The sequence below is a fragment of the Paroedura picta genome, chromosome 8, assembly GCF_049243985.1.
Source record: "Paroedura picta isolate Pp20150507F chromosome 8, Ppicta_v3.0, whole genome shotgun sequence".
Taxonomy (NCBI): Eukaryota; Metazoa; Chordata; class Lepidosauria; order Squamata; family Gekkonidae; genus Paroedura; species Paroedura picta.
Genome location: NC_135376.1, coordinates 39860124 through 39877832, shown reverse-complemented (window position 1 = coordinate 39877832; position 17709 = coordinate 39860124). Strand labels below are relative to the sequence as shown.

General features: G+C 44.6%; 1 protein-coding gene across 1 annotated transcript; it reads left to right on the top strand.

The window, feature by feature from the left end:
• Positions 1-1576: 1576 nt before the first annotated feature.
• NME9 (NME/NM23 family member 9) lies at positions 1577-17631 on the top strand. Its single transcript, XM_077350940.1, has 9 exons — positions 1577-2068; positions 3334-3860; positions 5072-5108; positions 7145-7202; positions 8865-8968; positions 11647-11718; positions 12192-12308; positions 14024-14117; positions 16890-17631. The coding sequence occupies exons 1-9, from the start codon at positions 1577-1579 to the stop codon at positions 16892-16894; spliced, it is 1506 nt and encodes a 501-aa protein (XP_077207055.1). The 3' UTR covers positions 16895-17631.
• Positions 17632-17709: the final 78 nt, after the last annotated feature.

The window sequence follows — 17709 nt, the reverse complement described above, 5'->3', positions numbered from 1 at the left end:
AAAATTTTTAGATTCTTTTAACGGGGTTGCCATTTGGCAAACACCTTTCGCCCTAGGGGACTGTTTACAGGTCCATTCTGATTCGTCGGGAAGTCTAGGGTTTGGGGTTTTTTACGGCACGTGTTGGTGCGCTGAACGGTGGCCGGAATCATGGTCTGCTGCAGTACGGCGGGATATTACCTTTTTGGAAACATTTCCAATCCTTGTTGCAGTGGTCATATGGGGTCAATGGTTCGCCAATAAGCGGATCACTTTTTGGTGCGATAACCAAGCAGTGGTTCAGGTTATCAACAGACAGTCCTCAAAATCAGGGAGGGTCATGCGGCTAATTCGTAAGTTCGTTTTGAAATGCTTGGAACTTAATATAACGTTTGTGGCTTCACATGTAGCGGGAGTAAACAACGAGATAGCCGATGCTCTCTCTCGTTTTCAGGACGAGAGATTTCGTCGTCTGGCCCCGGGAGCAAACGCAAATCCAGACATCTTCCCAGAAGACCTGTGGTCACTTGGCGACGAGTGATAATGATGGGCGTGTTAAGGTCCTTGGCACCTTCGACGCGTCGAGCGTACGAAGGAGCAGCGAGGAACTTCATGTCCTATGCGGCAACTCTAGGTTGCGGTGGGAAGTGGCCGATGTCCGAACGCCTGCTATTATGTTATCTTGTTTACCTTCGGGAAAAAGGGATTTCCCCATGTACTATCAGGGTTCACATGGCGGGATTATCGTTTTTTAGTAGAATTTTGGGGAGTTGGGACCCCTCTTCTTCGTTTCTAGCTAAGAAAGCCATTTCTGGTTGGAGACGGGTTCAGCCCACATGCAAGGACTTGCGGCAGCCCATTACCAAATCCTTATTACAAGGCTTAATACACGTGCTAAAGAGTGTGTGTTCATCTAAGTACGAAGTATCATTAACTAGGGCAGCCTTTTCTTTAGCCTTCTTTGGAGCCTTTCGCTGTGGGGAAATATTGTCCCCATCACGTTCAACATATAGCGAAGGAGTTTTATCTAGGAATGATGTATTTATTCAAGATAATTGTATCTTGGTCAGGTTAAAAAGGTCAAAGACTGACCAAATGGGTAGGGGATGTTCAGTTATTATCCCTGAATCGAGTAATTACAGGATTTGCCCAGTACATTGGTTGGGTAAATTTTTGCATATCCGACCACAGTCGGAAGGGCCTTTGTTGATCCACAGGGACGGGACGTATTTTTCCCGTTTTCAATTTTCAGCCATATTACGGGCATGTTTGAGTGAGATGGGCTTGGTTGCGAAGAATTACGGGACACATTCATTCAGGATAGGTGCTGCAACGCAGGCCTTTCAAGACGGGGCATCTGCTGAACAGATCATGTCCTTGGGTAGGTGGCGATCCGCTGCTTACAAGTCTTATGTGCGTCCAGTTGCAGTTTATTAACGTATGCCTTGTTTCAGGACCAAGCCTTCCAGTGCAGTCTGTGATAATGATGGGACACAGCATCGTGTATTGGGCCGGTCTATATGCCTGCGCCTCTGGTTGGGACCAACATCTCGGTCTCGGTTGCCACCTTCGTTTCATCTGGGATGGTCATCGCGGGATGCGTTGGTCATCTCTGTTGGAGTTCGTGGCACGTGCGGTGCATCGTTGGGGAGCTCCAGCTGCTATTATCATCCAGCTAGGGGAGAACGACATCCCAGGCACAAAGGGCCGGCGCCTAATTAACATGATGACTGAAGACTTGTTAGTATTGCATCAACGATTGCCACGGACTGTTGTGTTTTGGTCGGAGTTGTTGAGCCGGCGTTCTTGGCGGAGCGAAAAAGGTCCTGCTGTCATCAATCGAGCAAAGACAAAAGTTAACCGCGCAGTTTATCGAGTTATTGTTAATTTTGGGGGTCGGGTTATTTGGCACCCGGACATTGACAGTCAGATCGAGGCCTTATATCGCCATGACGGGGTCCATCTTTCTGATTGGGGGATGGATTTGTGGCTCCATGATGTCCGTTGGGCTTTATTTGTTTGGTTGTATAAGCTAGGGTTGGCGGGAACGAGTAGTTTTTCCTCGTTCTGTGGCGGAATGTGCACAAGAGTATGAGCTCAATGGGATGAGTGCCGGTGAGCGATCGGCATCTCTGCGAAAATTGGGGCCTCCTTAAAGGAGGTTGGTGGTAACGAGCCGCACGCAAATCCAATAGGGTGGGCTTGTGAGCTCGTTCCATGACCAGATGACTCTGGGAGGTAGCCAAGGAGGTCTGCGCCCTTTGGCCCTCCACCGGAGTCGTCTCCATAGGTATAGGATTACCCAGGGAAGAGATCCGTAGCCCAGCGGGGTATTGATGGGTTTTCTTTATCATGGGTAAGTCTTATGTTTCTGCAGTCAGCGGACTGCCATATTTGGGCTCATACCCTTGTTGCCCCAACCCTATGCGTTTGGTTGAGTTAATAAAGCTGTGGCCAATTTTTATCCAAAGTATTTTGTGTCGCGTCTTCCTTCTCCAAAAGCTGACCTCCTACCTGCCAAGGAGCGGCACGGACTTACCCGTGCCGTTTTTTGGCGGCGTGGAGGGCGGGGAGGGAAGCAGCGGCACAAGTGGCCGCAGCACTGGTCTCCTCGGCGGGCCGCGCTGTTGCGGCGCATCAGAGGAGGCGGGGCTTAGGCGTCTAAAGGACGCTGCCCTCTCTCTTCCCGCCTCTTTGCCTGAGCGCGGGCAAGCAACCCACCCTCCCTCCCTGTTGTTTTGAGGTAAGGGATTAATGTTTATGTACTTTGTCACAGCGGAATGTGCACAAGAGTATGAGCTCAATGGGATGAGTGCCGGTGAGCGATCGGCATCTCTGCGAAAATTGGGGCCTCCTTAAAGGAGGTTGGTGGTAACGAGCCGCACGCAAATCCAATAGGGTGGGCTTGTGAGCTCGTTCCATGACCAGATGACTCTGGGAGGTAGCCAAGGAGGTCTGCGCCCTTTGGCCCTCCACCGGAGTCGTCTCCATAGGTATAGGATTACCCAGGGAAGAGATCCGTAGCCCAGCGGGGTATTGATGGGTTTTCTTTATCATGGGTAAGTCTTATGTTTCTGCAGTCAGCGGACTGCCATATTTGGGCTCATACCCTTGTTGCCCCAACCCTATGCGTTTGGTTGAGTTAATAAAGCTGTGGCCAATTTTTATCCAAAGTATTTTGTGTCGCGTCTTCCTTCTCCAAAAGCTGACCTCCTACCTGCCAAGGCATTTTCAACCTGCCATTCCCTACGAAGGTGTCAATATCTTTCTTTCTTTCTTTCTTTCTTTCTTTCTTTCTTTCTTTCTTTCTTTCTTTCTTTCTTTCTTTCTTTCTTTCTTTCTTTCCCTTTTCAGTCCCTGCCACATACACTTGCCGTCCCACAGGTAAGTAGAGGGAGCAGAGTGGCCATCTGCCTGCACAGGAAGGACCGGAAAACCTTGCTCAGGGAGGAGTTTAATTCCAAGGGTAGCCGCGTCTGTTCTTTGTCCGCTGCTGCACGAGAGGGGGGTGACCCCCTAAAAGACGAATTGGGGGAAATAGAAGGAAAAACATTTCTCCTTGGGTTCCAGTCCGCGGAACTTTGTAGTGGAATACAGTTTTGTTTGTTCGTCTTTAAGGTGCCCCACCGCTCCTGTTTATTTGCGGGAGGAGAAAAGTTGCCTCCTATTGGCCCGTCATGCTGCCATGGAAACCAGAGACGCCGCGGCAGTGCTGCGTGGGAGCCTTGCAAGTGCCTGGGCCAAGGCTCTTGTGACCCGCCGCGGGGCAAAGTGGCGTTTTCGCCCCCATCCCTCGTGTCTCACGCACTTTTGTATCTGTGCACCTCTTTCCGTGCTGTGGCTGGCACGCCGAGAGGAGTGCCTCTGAGGACGAGTACTGGGTAAGCGGTGGCAGCACACTGACTGGGGTCTCCAACCATGTTTTCGCTTCTGCATTGCGCTCAAGGGCCTTTGCCGATCTCTTTTTAGCACAATAAACACACATTGTTACCTGTTTTCTCTTCTGTTTTTGCTATAAGTCGCATCTCATCATGTGACATCAGTTTCAATGTCTCCCTTCTGCCTCATTCTTCTACCTTCTGGTGTAGCCAGGGTTAAAAGCTGTCATAGTTTTGAAATCCAGCTTCTGTCTGATGAAACGGTGAAGCCTTCCAGCTAACTCCAAGGGACACCTGCAAAGGAGAGGGACCTCAAATTGCAGAAAATGGGGATATGCATACTTTGCAGCAACTCTCCGTTTCCATAATATTGGAATTAAAAATAAGTTAATATTAGCACTTTAAGATAATGTACGTGTGCAGTATGTTAATTAATGACAGTTGACAAGGAGAAATGTTTCTTCCTCTCCCAAAGTACCTAGAACGCAAGGGCATCCAATGAAGCTGTTGGGCAGTAGGTTCAGAACAGACAAAAGGAAATACTACCTTACACAGAGAGTGATTGAATTGTTTAGTTTGCTGCCAGGTAATGTAGTGATGGCTACAGGAATAAATAGTTTTAAATGGGATTAGATAGATTAATGGAAAATAGGCCCATCAGTGGCTGCCAAGTCATGGTGACTGAAGAGAACCTCCACATTCAGAGACAGAAGGCAACATCAGGGGAAGGCCTCAGTCAAGGCTGTCCAGAGGAACTGGTTGGCAACTGTGTGAGGCAGGATGCTGGACTCAATGGGCTATTGGTCTGATCCAGCCCGGCTCTTCTTATGTTCTTATGTAAAGTAATGTGTTAATTAATTGCTGTTTAATTAATTAGAGGCATTTTCTAGTTGGTTAACTTAAACAACAATAATTGTTGTTGAACAATATTAATTGTTATAACAATAATTGTCACACCTATAGACACTGTGCTCACTGCCCCAAGACTCAAGAGGGGGGTGGTATAATCATTGAAAAATAAATACAAATATAGATAAATATGTCAAATGACATATACCATATGTACTGAATTATCAAATGACATTGTTGGTGTTGTATATCACTGATAACATTTGTGTGTAAACAGCCTTAGTGATATTTTATATTGTTTTCAAATATTGTGTAGCATCTCATCATGTGACATCAATTTGTGATTTCCCCCCCTCTTTTCACAGAACAATGGTGAGCAGGAAAAAGGAATTAACTTTGCAGGTTAGTAGGAAAAGCAAATCTCCCCATGTCTGTTATTGGAGTTTCATTCTAGTATGAAGAGTCAAATGTGACAAAACAATAGAGAGCAAGAACATTGTAGTGTATTGGACTGGAAGCCTGGGTTCAAGCCCCAGTAGACAGAGAAAGTTTACTGGGTGATTTGGGGACAGTTGTAATATTTCAACCTATTTCATAATGATGTTGAGAGTGGAGACCATATCTGATATACATACATCCCTTTGCAGGAATGTACAATAAATAATAGCTCTTAGATATATGTAAATGTATGTTTCCCAGGTGCAACCAGTAGTACGGTTTTTCCTTTCTGATTAATCAGAAAGAGAATAGATGAGGAAGTAGCTGCAACTATGTGATTTTATATGTTGGAGAATAGATTGACAACCAGTGGCTGGCTGTTGAGATGAACAATGACTTCCATAAGCAACCACATCAGAATTGATTATCTTTCGATAAACAGTATATATTCTTCTTAAAGAGGCTATTTAGCCAAATTCAGTTAATAATTTGTTGAAACGTATTGGTCAATCTAGCATTATAGTAGGCCTTTGCTTCTCTGGAGAGCTGCCAATATGAGGTACTTTGAGCATAAGAATATTGTTAATATTTGAATTGCATCTTTTAGACAGTACATATATTAATTAACAAAACATATTCAAGGAAACCTATTCAAATAAGAGTCTGCAGGAATGTATCTTTCTTTTTTGAAAATCAAATCCATATGGGATATAATCTCTCTAAATCCTGCCATCAAGTGGCCAGAAAAAGCAAATGATCATTACTTCAATTCATCTAAGTACTTACATCAGAGTAGACCAATAATTTAACTTGAACTACTTTCATTTTACTCTGCAAAAGCTTTTTATAGGATGTATTTGAACTGCTTTGCTATAAATAGATATGCTGCCAGTTAACTGTTTTGATGTACCTGCTTTATTTAGACCCTCAAGAGTCATGAGCGTTAAACCTAAACCTTACTGAGAAAGAAGGATCCTTATGAAGTCATTTCTAGAAAAGTCCTTCCAAAGAGCCTAGGATCACCTCTTCTTATGCTACTCCCAGCAGACTTTAGTCTCTGTGCCATACCTTAGGGATATTCAGGCAGCAATCCTTAAAAACTGGGAGTAAAACTCATTTGAATAAAATCACACTTACTGCAAATTTGTTAATTCCATTTTAGCTGCTGATAACTTGGCTCTTGTGAGATTCTAGTACTGGGGTGATGATTAGCTCATAGGTCAAGTGTTTTGACCTATGATGGGACAGGTGTTTGAATATAGGCGGGCAAATACTTTGTGTATGTCTGTTGATTAACTAAACTTACATTGTATCTGGGTCACAATTAACTTGCTATGGCTGTATCCCTTCTCCATCCATTTTCATGGGCAGGAGAAAATCTAAAGAGCTGGTGTTTTTGTTTGTTTTGATCTTGATGGGAAGTGGCAGGAAAGGCTGTATGATTTATCTTTCTGGTGTTCCAGCCTTCCAATTTTCCCTCCCTGTCTGACTCCCAGAGCTGAGTGTGCCTGTTTTTGTTGGGCAAACAGTTTTAATATGTATTAGCTGGATTTACACACGCTTGCACTGCTGCTTGGGACTTGTAGTTTGATCCAGTTAGTTCTAAGCATACACCAGCATGATGAATGCTTCTGACTGATGAACATCAACTATGCAGGCAAAAGCAGCTTATACACTCCACATAGTTGTTTTTTGAATGGCATATAACCTGCTCATGAGCCTGAAGTATAATCCAAAAAAGCCTGTTAACTGTGAGTATATATCACCAGCTACAGCCATGCTGAATGCACCACTGGGCACATGCAAAGATGTCCTAATGCTGCCCATCCCTGAGGCTCTTAAATAAGGAGCTGAACTTGACACAAAGCAGGCATTGCAGACAAGGTAAGTTAGAATATCAACTGAATTTTTGCCAAACTCTCAGCATCTCTGTTATACAGACATTTGTGTTAAAAGCTGTTTTGCGTTATTGAAAGATTTCCTGTTTTATTTACACACAGATGGTTGTCAATAATCAGGAACTTTGGGAAGAAATGTTGTGTTCCCGAGGGTTGATAGGTAAGATTTTTTTGCTGCCAGTATGGCACAGAGCCCATTTACCATGCTGCTGCTCAGCAGTATTAATATGTACTGACAATATGTAGGTCAGGTTAGAATTGGAAAGTGAAAGGATGTTACTTCTTTTTATTCCTTCTATCTCAATGAGACTGTTATCAGTTAGATACTCTTCATTAATCTTTACTGATACACTTTTCCTTTTGTGATAAAGACTGAACTACACATGGACTATGAAAGTTACAAGTTTTTTTTATAGTGGCCACTCCTCACAGGGACCATAATGTACAGAACCATTAGACATAAGGATCTTCTCCAGTTCCATGTGTCTATGCCAGGGATGACCAAACTGTGGCTCTCCAGATGTTCATGGACTACAATTCCCATGAGCATGCTGCTGGCAGGGGCTCATGGGAATTGTGGTCCATGGACATCTGGAGAGTGACAGTTTGGCCATCCTTGGTCTATGCCCATAATCCAGGCTAATGAAGCTGGCTGATGCTCCTGGAAATTCCTGGAAATCTGAGGGCAGAAAGCCAGTTTGATGTAGTGGTTAGGAGTGTGGACTTCTTATCTGGCGAGCCAGGTTCAATTCTGCGCTCCCCCACATGCAACCAGCTGGGTGACCTTGGGCTCGCCATGGCACTGATAAAACTGTTCTGACCAAGCAGTAATATCAGGGCTCTCTCAGCCTCACCCACCTCACCTACCTGTTGTGGGGAGAGGAAAGGGAAGGCGACTGTAAGCCGCTTTGAGCCTCCTTTGGATAGAGATAAGCAGCATATAAGAACCAATTCTTCTTCTTCTTCTTCTTCTTCTTCTTCTTCTTCTTCTTGGGGAGAGCAGGGTATGATGCCTTAGAGTTAATCTTCCAAAGTATTACCGTATTTGCCAGCATATAAGATGACTGGGCGTATAAGACGACCCCCCAACATTTCCACTCAAAATATAGAGTTTGTTACATTACATTACAGTACTATGGGCCACTATGGGCAGCTATGTTTATCCCAACTGAAGTGCACCCAGCGTATAGGACGACCCCCCCCACTTGGAGGCATGTTTTTCAGGGAGAAAAAGTAGTCTTATACGCCAGCAAATACTGTAATTTTCTCTGTAGTTTGGATATCAGTAGTAATTCCAGGAAATCTCTAGGTCCCACCTGAAAGTTGGCAACCCTATGAGAGACATAGTCTGGAACAAAGTTGAAATAAATCTCAAGTATTAACAAGATATATTAAATGATGCAGGCATTACACAATAGGATAATATGCAGAGCAACAGAGCAATAATAAATAATATAAACAGTAGTATAGTCCACAATCTCTTTCCCTTTATTAAAGCATTCTTCCTGAACCATTCTGTTATAATAAAGCACTAATACTTTCCTCTCAAATAATAAAGTTTTGCATAGTGTATGAAATACCAGGAGAGTGGGAGCCTTCCTGCCCTAATCAGGCAAGCTATTCCATAAAATGGGGGCACAACAGAGAATACACATGTATAGGTAGGTGTTGATATTGTCCATCTGCATGGTGGCAACTACAGAAGGCCCTGAGCTCCTTTAATGGAAGCTCAATTGAACAGTCCTGAGTAGGATTCTGAATAGACTTTACTTTGTAAATCTATTATTTTCTGACAATTTTGAATTGTTTAATCTCTTTACAGTGGTAGATGTTTATCAGTGCTGGTGCGGTCCATGTAAAATGATAGTAAACCTCTTCAGGAAAATAAGAAATGAGCTTGGGGATGACCTTCTGCATTTTGCTGTGGTAAGATGTAGCTTCAAAGTATATCTGGCACAGGACATCCATGAAAGGGCATTGCAAGAATGAGTGCTTTTCCAATGCGTTTTATTCCAGAGGCAATATCTGAGGATTTAGAGGGAGTTTAGGGTTTAGAGGGAGCAGAATTTTGGAGGGAAGGAGTTGAGAGAGGGAGCAGAGATGGCATTTTATTGGTGTCATGAGCCAAAAATTGCAAATATAATTTCCAAGGGGCTTATGGGGAAGCAGGGTATACCAGGCAAGTACTTTCAGTGATGAAGTGGAGGTTTGCTATATATTTGTGCAGACAGTGGTGTGATATCTGAAACAAGATATATTAATAATAATTCTGTAGCTCTGTGCATTATTACTAAAAATTCTAAAAAAATGATATAATCATTTTGATTGTGTATGAATTTATCATGCAGGGATTCCTTGCACAGTGATTTCTGTGTAACCTCCTGGTCTTTTGCTGCCACTTGGAAGTTGGCAACCTTACTTGAGATGGATCTTTCTCACCTTCCCTTTCTCCAGAAGCCATTTGGGGCTACCAAAATGCAGTGGGGTTTTGGGACCCAGATGGGTAAAAAGTCATACATGAGTGCGTGCAGTAAAGAGGAAGTGGGCAAAATCCTCTTTTGGCTTATTATGTCAGAACATCATTTTGTGCTTGTGAAAGTTTTAAGCCAGTAGAAAGTATACATAAAATCCAACCCATTAGATCTAGCCATAACAATGAGAAACAGTGGAATTTTCTTGGATGTACTTTTGGAAAGTTCTAGGATGAATTGTGCTAAGAGTACACCTACCAGTACAAATTTAGAACAAGTTTCTATTATTATTATTATTATTATTATTATTATTATTATTATTATTATTATTATTATTATTATTATTATATTTATATTTATACCCCGCCTCCCCCCGAAGGCTCGAGGCGGCTTACATAAACCCGTCCCCTAAAACCATAAAATGACAATAAAAACCAATGATTTACAATAATTGTAACAGCGATGGCGTAGCCTACTCATTTGCTCTCCGCATCCTCATCTACGGTGGGGGGTGACGCTCTCTACCGCCAGTTTGTGAGGGGGGGGGCTGATCTTCTTTCCGCCCGGCCTCAGTTATAAGCCTGGCGGAAGAGCTCCGTCTTACAGGCCCTGCGGAATGCTGGTAATTCCCGCAGGGCCCTCAGCTCTTCCGGGAGCTCATTCCACCAGGTTGGGGCCAGGACCGAAAAGGCCCTGGCCCTAGTCGAGGCCAGGCGGGCTTCCTTGGGGCCGGGAACGACCAGTAGGTTAGCCCCCGCAGAGCGTAAAGCCCTGCGGGGGATATAGGGCAAAAGGCGGTCCCTCATATATGCTGGGCCTAGACCACGGATGGCCTTGAAGGTCAAAACCAAAACCTTGAACCTGATCCGGAAGGCGACCGGTAACCAATGCAGCTGCCTCAGAACTGGCTGGATGTGAGCCCTCCATGGTGTAGCTGTGAGGACTCTAGCAGCCGCATTTTGGACGAGTTGCAGTTTCCGGATCAAGCCCAGAGGCAGGCCGGTGTAGAGCGAGTTACAGAAATCTAGTCTAGAGGTGACCGTCGCATGGATCACTGTGGCCAGGTGTTCAGAGGACAGATAGGGCGCTAGTAGCCGAGCCTGGCGAAGATGGAAAAATGCCCGGCTAGCTACCTGTTTAACCTGTGCCTCGAGTGTTAGTGAGGCATCGATGGTCACCCCTAAATTCCTGGCCTGAGATGCGATATTAAGTTGCGTCCCGGCCAGAAAGGGTAAGCCCGCTTCCTGATCTGCCCCCCTACGGCCCAACCACAGAACCTCCGTCTTGGAGGGGTTGAGTTTCAGGCGACTCTGCTCGAGCCATCCAGCTACGGCTTCCAAACATCTGGCAAATGGATCTGGGGGGGAGTCCGGGTGGCCATCCATGAGGAGAAAGAGCTGGGTGTCATCAGCGTACTGGTGGCAACCCAGCCCATAGCTCCGTACCAGTTGAGCCAGAGGGTGCATAAAGATGTTAAATAATGTAGGAGAGAGCACCGAGCCCTGTGGGACCCCACAAGGGAGCCGGTAAGGGCCCGATACTTCCTCTCCCACGGCTACCCTCTGTGTCCGGTTTTGGAGGAAGGAGCGTATCCAGCGTAATGCTGTACCCCTTATCTCCGTACCGGCAAGGCGGCTCGCTAGCACCTCGTGATCAACCACGTCACACGCGGCCGACAGATCTAAAAGAACTAGCACAGCAGAGCCACCTCGGTCAAGCTGGCGACGGGGGTCATCCAACAAGAAGACCAACACAGTCTCCACCCCATGACCAGGGCGGAAGCCAGACTGTTTTAGTTTAAATTCTTCCCAAAGGATTGTGGGAATTTTGGTTAGAGGTATTTCTATAATTTTTTTAAAGAAACCAATGCCGCCATCTCACAGAACTACAATTCCTAGGGCTCTTTGGGGAAAGGAAATTTTTGTTAATTTAGTTTTAGCCTGCAGTGAATGTTTGCACAAATATCACACACTCAAGTGAAAACATAGTTTAAAGCAACAAAGAATGTGAAGCATGATAAGCAACTGATATTAAATAAAGGATGAGAAACAACTCTCCCCTTTCTTACCTAAATGACACCCAAGTTGTCACAATGTGTGCTTTGAATAGATTGTATTATTTTCTTTTTATTAGGCTGAAGCAGATTCAGTTGATGCCCTAGAGAAATATCGTGGAAAATGTGAGCCTACATTTCTGTTTTTTGCTGTAAGTTAATTCCACATTTGAAATCTCATCTAAAACGTTGTTTATTTTAACTGTGGTTAATTTGTAATTCAACCTGAAGATGATCATTCAGATCCTGATTAGCCTTGACCGATGCTGTTTTTATCATCTTCAGTCTTTCTCTCCCTTGAAGAAAGCTGACTAGCAACTTTGTATGTATTATGATCAGGGCAGCCTTGAGAATCAAGCTAGGATTAAATCAAAATGTTCATATTCATAGATCATGTAAATCTATAGTTAATACTAACTGTGGCTAATAAACCAATTGTAAGCCATACTTTCTGATCCTGGTTTAATGTCTCTGGTTTCTGAGCAACCACTGCGTTGCAGTAGACAGTCACACTAACCATAGTTAATTTAATTAATCCATGGCTGTGCTTGATATCTGAACTGAGCAAACCTGTTGGCATAAATTATGGTTGTAAGTAAAATTATTAATTTCTGCTTCCTTTCAGGGAGGAGAATTAGTAGCAGTTGTAAGAGGAGCAAATGCACCATTGCTACAGAAAACCATTCTGGAGCAACTAGAAGCAGAAAGGAAGGTCTTGACTCATGGGGTGGAGAGAGTGGTGGTAATGTAGTCCCACATTGCAATTTTCCAAAGATTGTATTTATTTTCAAGTTGAGCGTTGTGCTAGATGCTAACTCTACCAAATATAAGGTCCTTCGCGGTCTGGGCCCCACATATCTGAGGGACTGTCTGTCACCCTATGTCCCCCACAGGACCTTGTGCTCTGCGGGTACTGACTTGTTGGTGATTTCTGGCCCTAGAGAAGCACGCCTGGCCTCAACCAGGGCCAGGGCCTTCTGGCCTCAACCTGGTAGAATGAGCTCCCGGGTGAGCTGTGGCCCCTGCGTGAGCTTTCTGTGTTCTACAGGGCCTGCAAGACAGAGCTCTTCTGCCAGGTATGTGGTTGAGGCCAGGGCAGTAAGAAAGATCATTCCCCCCCCCCCATTGGGTGCCCTTTGGGTGTCCCTTTGAGTGCTAGTGTTATGGTCTCCTAGCACTGGGCTATGGAACATCAATGGCCCTCTCCTAGCCCACGTGATTAGATATTGGTAGGAGGGTCGGGTTAGGTTTCACCATCTGTGGTTTTTTTTGTTTGTTTATTGATGGGTGTCCTGTTTTAATGGTGGGTTTATTTGGGTTTTATGATGGACTATTGTAACCCGCCACGAGCCTGCTTCGGGAGTGGTGGGGAATAAATATAACAACAACAACAACAACAAATAGAAGGAGAAGTTGCAAGCACACCTTGAGCCTTATGAAGTGAGGCTGAGAATGTCCACAGCTGGAAAAGTGATCTGTTTATTCTTGGTTTGAGAAGAAATAAATATTCTCTGCTGTCAAACCTTTTCATTTGATGAGATAGTGAACCTGAGCTCCAGATATTCTCAACAGTACGAGGACTGTCAGTTTTACATCTTTAAAAAGAAATGAAGCTGCTTTGTTTAAGAAATGTGTAACTTGCTATACAAAGTTTGTCCCTAATGTGGGTGGAATTCTGCACATACTGAATGATGGCAGTGAAGCAGTGCTGGACATACTACTATGTATTGACTAGCTGTATTATACAGCAGTGGTCCCCAACCTTTTTATCACCGGGGACCGGTCAATGCTTGACAATTTTACTGAGGCTTGGGGGGGGGTAATCTTTTGCCAACGGATGTCGCCGCCGCCTAAGCCCCTGCTCCACTTGCTTTCCCGCCAGTGCCCCTGACCTCCCGCTGGGAGGTGCTGCCAGCAGCAGCTGCGCAGTGCCATGCCTCAGGGGAGCCCCAGCCATGGTGGCCGCTGGAGAGCACCAAATGTAGCAGCCGAGGAGGACGAGAAGGAGTCGTGGCCCGGTATTGACTGATCAACGGACCGGTCCCAGTCTCCGGACCAGGGGTTGGGGACCACTGCTATACAGGATTCTTCTTCTGTCTAGAGAAAGTGACTAGAAACTACACTGCAAGATACAGTAGGCTTAGGAATGTGGGGCTTACTATAGATATTGTATAAGGACAGGAACCTTGTACATCTTTACAGAACTTTCATATTCTTCTCTGACATTCTCCAGGAACAGTAAACACATCATGTACAGCATCTTCCTCTGACAAAAACAAAACAAGTTCTTAGAGAAAATAGTAAAAAAAAAACAGAACCAGAAGGAGAGGTTGCAAGAATGTCACATTCTGGAAAAAGGTTTTTTTTTAATTACTAGAAATAGTCATAGGAGACTGTTATAAATGACTAGATTGCTTTCTAAAACAGTGTATGACTGTAACATTGTAATGATGACAGATTCAGGATGAGGCCTTCCTTCAGGAACAAGAAAACACTACTGCTGAAGAATATGAAAAAGAGGAAGAGGAAGAATTGGATGAAGACAAAGCAGGTGTGTGGTTCTGCTGAATGCATTACTGTTAATGCATATGCCCTGCATTTTCCCTGCCCCAAACCTCATGGTGATTTCTAGAGTTGTGTGCAGCAGCATCCGAATCGAATGGCTGATTCGGACACCACCGTTCACAATCCCCCCCCATTTGTTTAGTGCTGTATCTGTAAACCGCTCAAGGAGCGGTATAAATAATTCGCTAAGGCTAAGGGGGTGGGCTGAGTCTAGGATAGGAAACAGGAGCCATTGGCCCCTTGGCCCAGGATTGACAATCAGAGGGGCCAATTGGGCCCTCACCAGGACAGACCAGATTTCCATTCAGTCAGCCCAGCCAGGGGCAATCTGGAGACATCACTGCCAGTCTGCTCCTGACCACCGCTGGGAGAGGAGGTCAGTAGGGCTGCCAAGGGGGATGAGTATGGAGGCTTGGACAGGCTGCGCCAGCCATTTTCGCCCCACGGCTGTCCTGTCATGTCCAACTGTAAATTGTCTCAGAACACTGACAGAGCTGGCAGGAGGTTGGTGAGTGCGCTCCCTCCCCCTCCCTTCAGGCCTGCTGCAAAGGAGCCTTTAACAGACCCTGATTGAGGCATTTCCGAGAGCAATGCAGGGGAGCCTCAGGGCATGGGGGAGTGCATTCCTTTTGAGGGGGGGATTTCTCCTTCTGCCAAACAGCTGACAGGGAGGCCACAGAAAAGCCCCTTCTCACTTAAAATACTGCTCTGGCTGGGGGTTAGACACAGCCAAGCCATGTGTATTTCTTCTTTGCAACTCTCTGCAGATTTGAGGCCACAGCGTTATTCTGCAGACCAAACTGGATGCTGTTGCAGAGGTTCTTTGTCTCCTGTTTCATCTGCCCAGCAACCCTGTGCAGTAGGCCTCAAGTCTTTCAATTCAACAACAACCTGTGTGGGAGGCCTTAAATGTTTCTTCTCTTCCACAACCCTATCCAAAGTAGCCCTTTCTGCTTGAGGGGCTGATCTTTATACTCTGAAAATGAGCGGTAATTCCAGGAGCTCTCCAGGCCCCACCTGGAGGTTGGCTACCCTTGGGTTGGAAATATTCCTCGAGTTTTGGAGGTGGGACTTCAAAATCGTACAATGCCTCAGAGTCCAGCCTTCGAGGAGGCCGCTGGGGCGCTTCTGGACCTGGGGGAAAGGCCACGCCGCTGCCGGGGGGGGGAGGCCCCAAAAGCACACCTAGCGACTGTTGTATTTGCAAGGACAACGGGCTTGGTCCCTAGTGTTTTAATAATTATGTAAACGATCACAACTACTGGAGAATTGAGAAAATGTATTATTTATCCAAAAGTTAAAATTGACCGAAATTCATTTCACATTTTGTTATCAAAAACTCTGTCCCTGAATACAGGTGGTGAGTTTAGCTCTGGGTTAAATTAAGTTCTGCTCCAGTAATGTAAAAACAGCTCAGGAGACAGATGGCCTTGTCTGGCAGTCATCTGCTAGCTAAGCTGCCACTTCAGCCTGCCTCCTGAGGCTGCCCACCGCTAATATCTCATGCTCGATGGATTCTCGTTCTTTTACTCCACAATTCTTGAGTCTTTTTGTTGTTGCACGACAAGGTAGCTAATCATGTCTATGAAATATATTTCAATCAGTCTTTTACTTATTTATTTACTTCATTTCTCATCCAACTTTATCGTTCAAACTCAAGGCAGACATATGTGAAAATATACACAATATACTGATTTAAAAGGTTAGTTACTGAGCATGTGATTTTGTAAAATCCAGTGATGTCAGATATTGATGACTTTGAACAGGGTGAGCTAAGAGGTCAAATGGCCCTCCCCTAGAGCTGCAGACCTGAGGTGGGGAAATTCATGGAGATCTGGGAGCACAATGTGCAGAGGGTAGGGTTTGGGGAAGGGAGGGGGCTTGGCAGCAGGGCCAGATTTTCCTATAGGCTAACTAGGCTTCAGCCTAGGGCCTCAAGATCAAGAGGGGCCTATATTCCACATTTTTATAAAGGTTAGTACCAATCACAACACGTTTCATTTAACATATTGATAGATATCACAGTAATGATGTATTTTATTATCTCTCATGTAATTTACAAACTTAAAAATGGGGAGTGAAAGGGCCACATAAGTGGAATAGCCTAGGGCCTCTTTTCATGTAAATCTGGCCCTGCTTGGCAGAGATGCCATACTGTCGATTCCATCCTTCAAAGCTGCAATTTTCTGGGAGAATGCCAGGCCTCACCTGGAGGCTGGAAATGTCACCTGGAAAAAGCCAGGTTTCATTATCATTACCGCTGAAGAAGCTGAGCCAAGTGGCCTCCTAGGCACTGGTAGAGTTGCTGGGGCTTGGCCCTGCACACTTATTGCTCTCAGTGGGCTTCTAAGATAGCAGCCCACTGGCTAATTTCCCAGTAAGCCCACTCTTGACTTTGAATGTCAAAGTATTTGTGGGGTAGTTACATATAGAAATAAATAAACCTGTCGGTGTCAGTGAAGGACTTAGGCTCCCATACTAAAGTAACCTTGGTTTCCTTTCATTCCAATATGCTTAGGGGAAAAGACACATCTATGCTTGCTGTAACTTTAGCCCCAGTGTCATCAGGCCTTGACTGAAAAAAAATAAGTATAGAATGAAAGTAGATGAGTGTTTAATTTTATGGTCATGCTGTGTGGTTCAGAGGCAGAAACAACAATTTTGCAATTTAAAAATCAAAACAACTATTGTTCCTTTGATGTTGCTTTCAATATTTACATTACTTTCTTCTCATGGTAATTTACTCTTATATTCCTAGATTAATTCACCCATTTATCTTCTGCAACTGGCTTTCCAACTGCCATTCTGAAGATGATGAAAAATTTCTGTAGTCTGGCGATGAGCTGTAATTCTTAGGGATCCCTAGGTTCTACCTGTGAACTGACATCCCTATGTGAGACATATACTTATCTTCACGGCTTTGCTATTTGCTCCATTGTAATGTTTGCTTCTGAGCAATGAGACTTTTACTCTCCATCAGACATTTTCATGCTAAATCTGGGCTTTTTTTTGTAGTGGAGCTCACTGGTAATGAGTACTGGTACCTTTTTTTCAGGGCTTTCACAAGTCCTGATTTTGATGTGCTGGCCCACCTCACTCAGCCAGGGAGGGGAGTCTCAGGAATAGCCTAGTGGTGATCTCTTGCTGGAAATCAATGCTGGCACTTACAAGAAAAATCACTGTGTTGAGGTAATCTAAAACACAATTAACAATTTTGCAGATCTTCAGAATATCAAATATCTTTTGAATCCATCTTTAACCCTAGCTAAGGCACAGTTTATCTCAGTTTCTAATACGTAGATTTTATAGTTTTCTAACCTTGTAGGGGCTGAAATTCTGACCTAATGTAAATCAACAGCTGCCATCCTGGATTCCATTATGGCAGGTACACACAAATTAGCAACATGACTTTTCAGACATAGGTAGACAACATTTGTCTAAAATATACTTCTGCTGCTCATGGCAAGGGGTTGACAGTGATAATGAAATCCAGGAGACATTATTGATCAATTTATATTGTAATTGCTGTTTTAATAAAGAAATTAAAATATGTACGCTTCATTTTCTTTTTCACATCT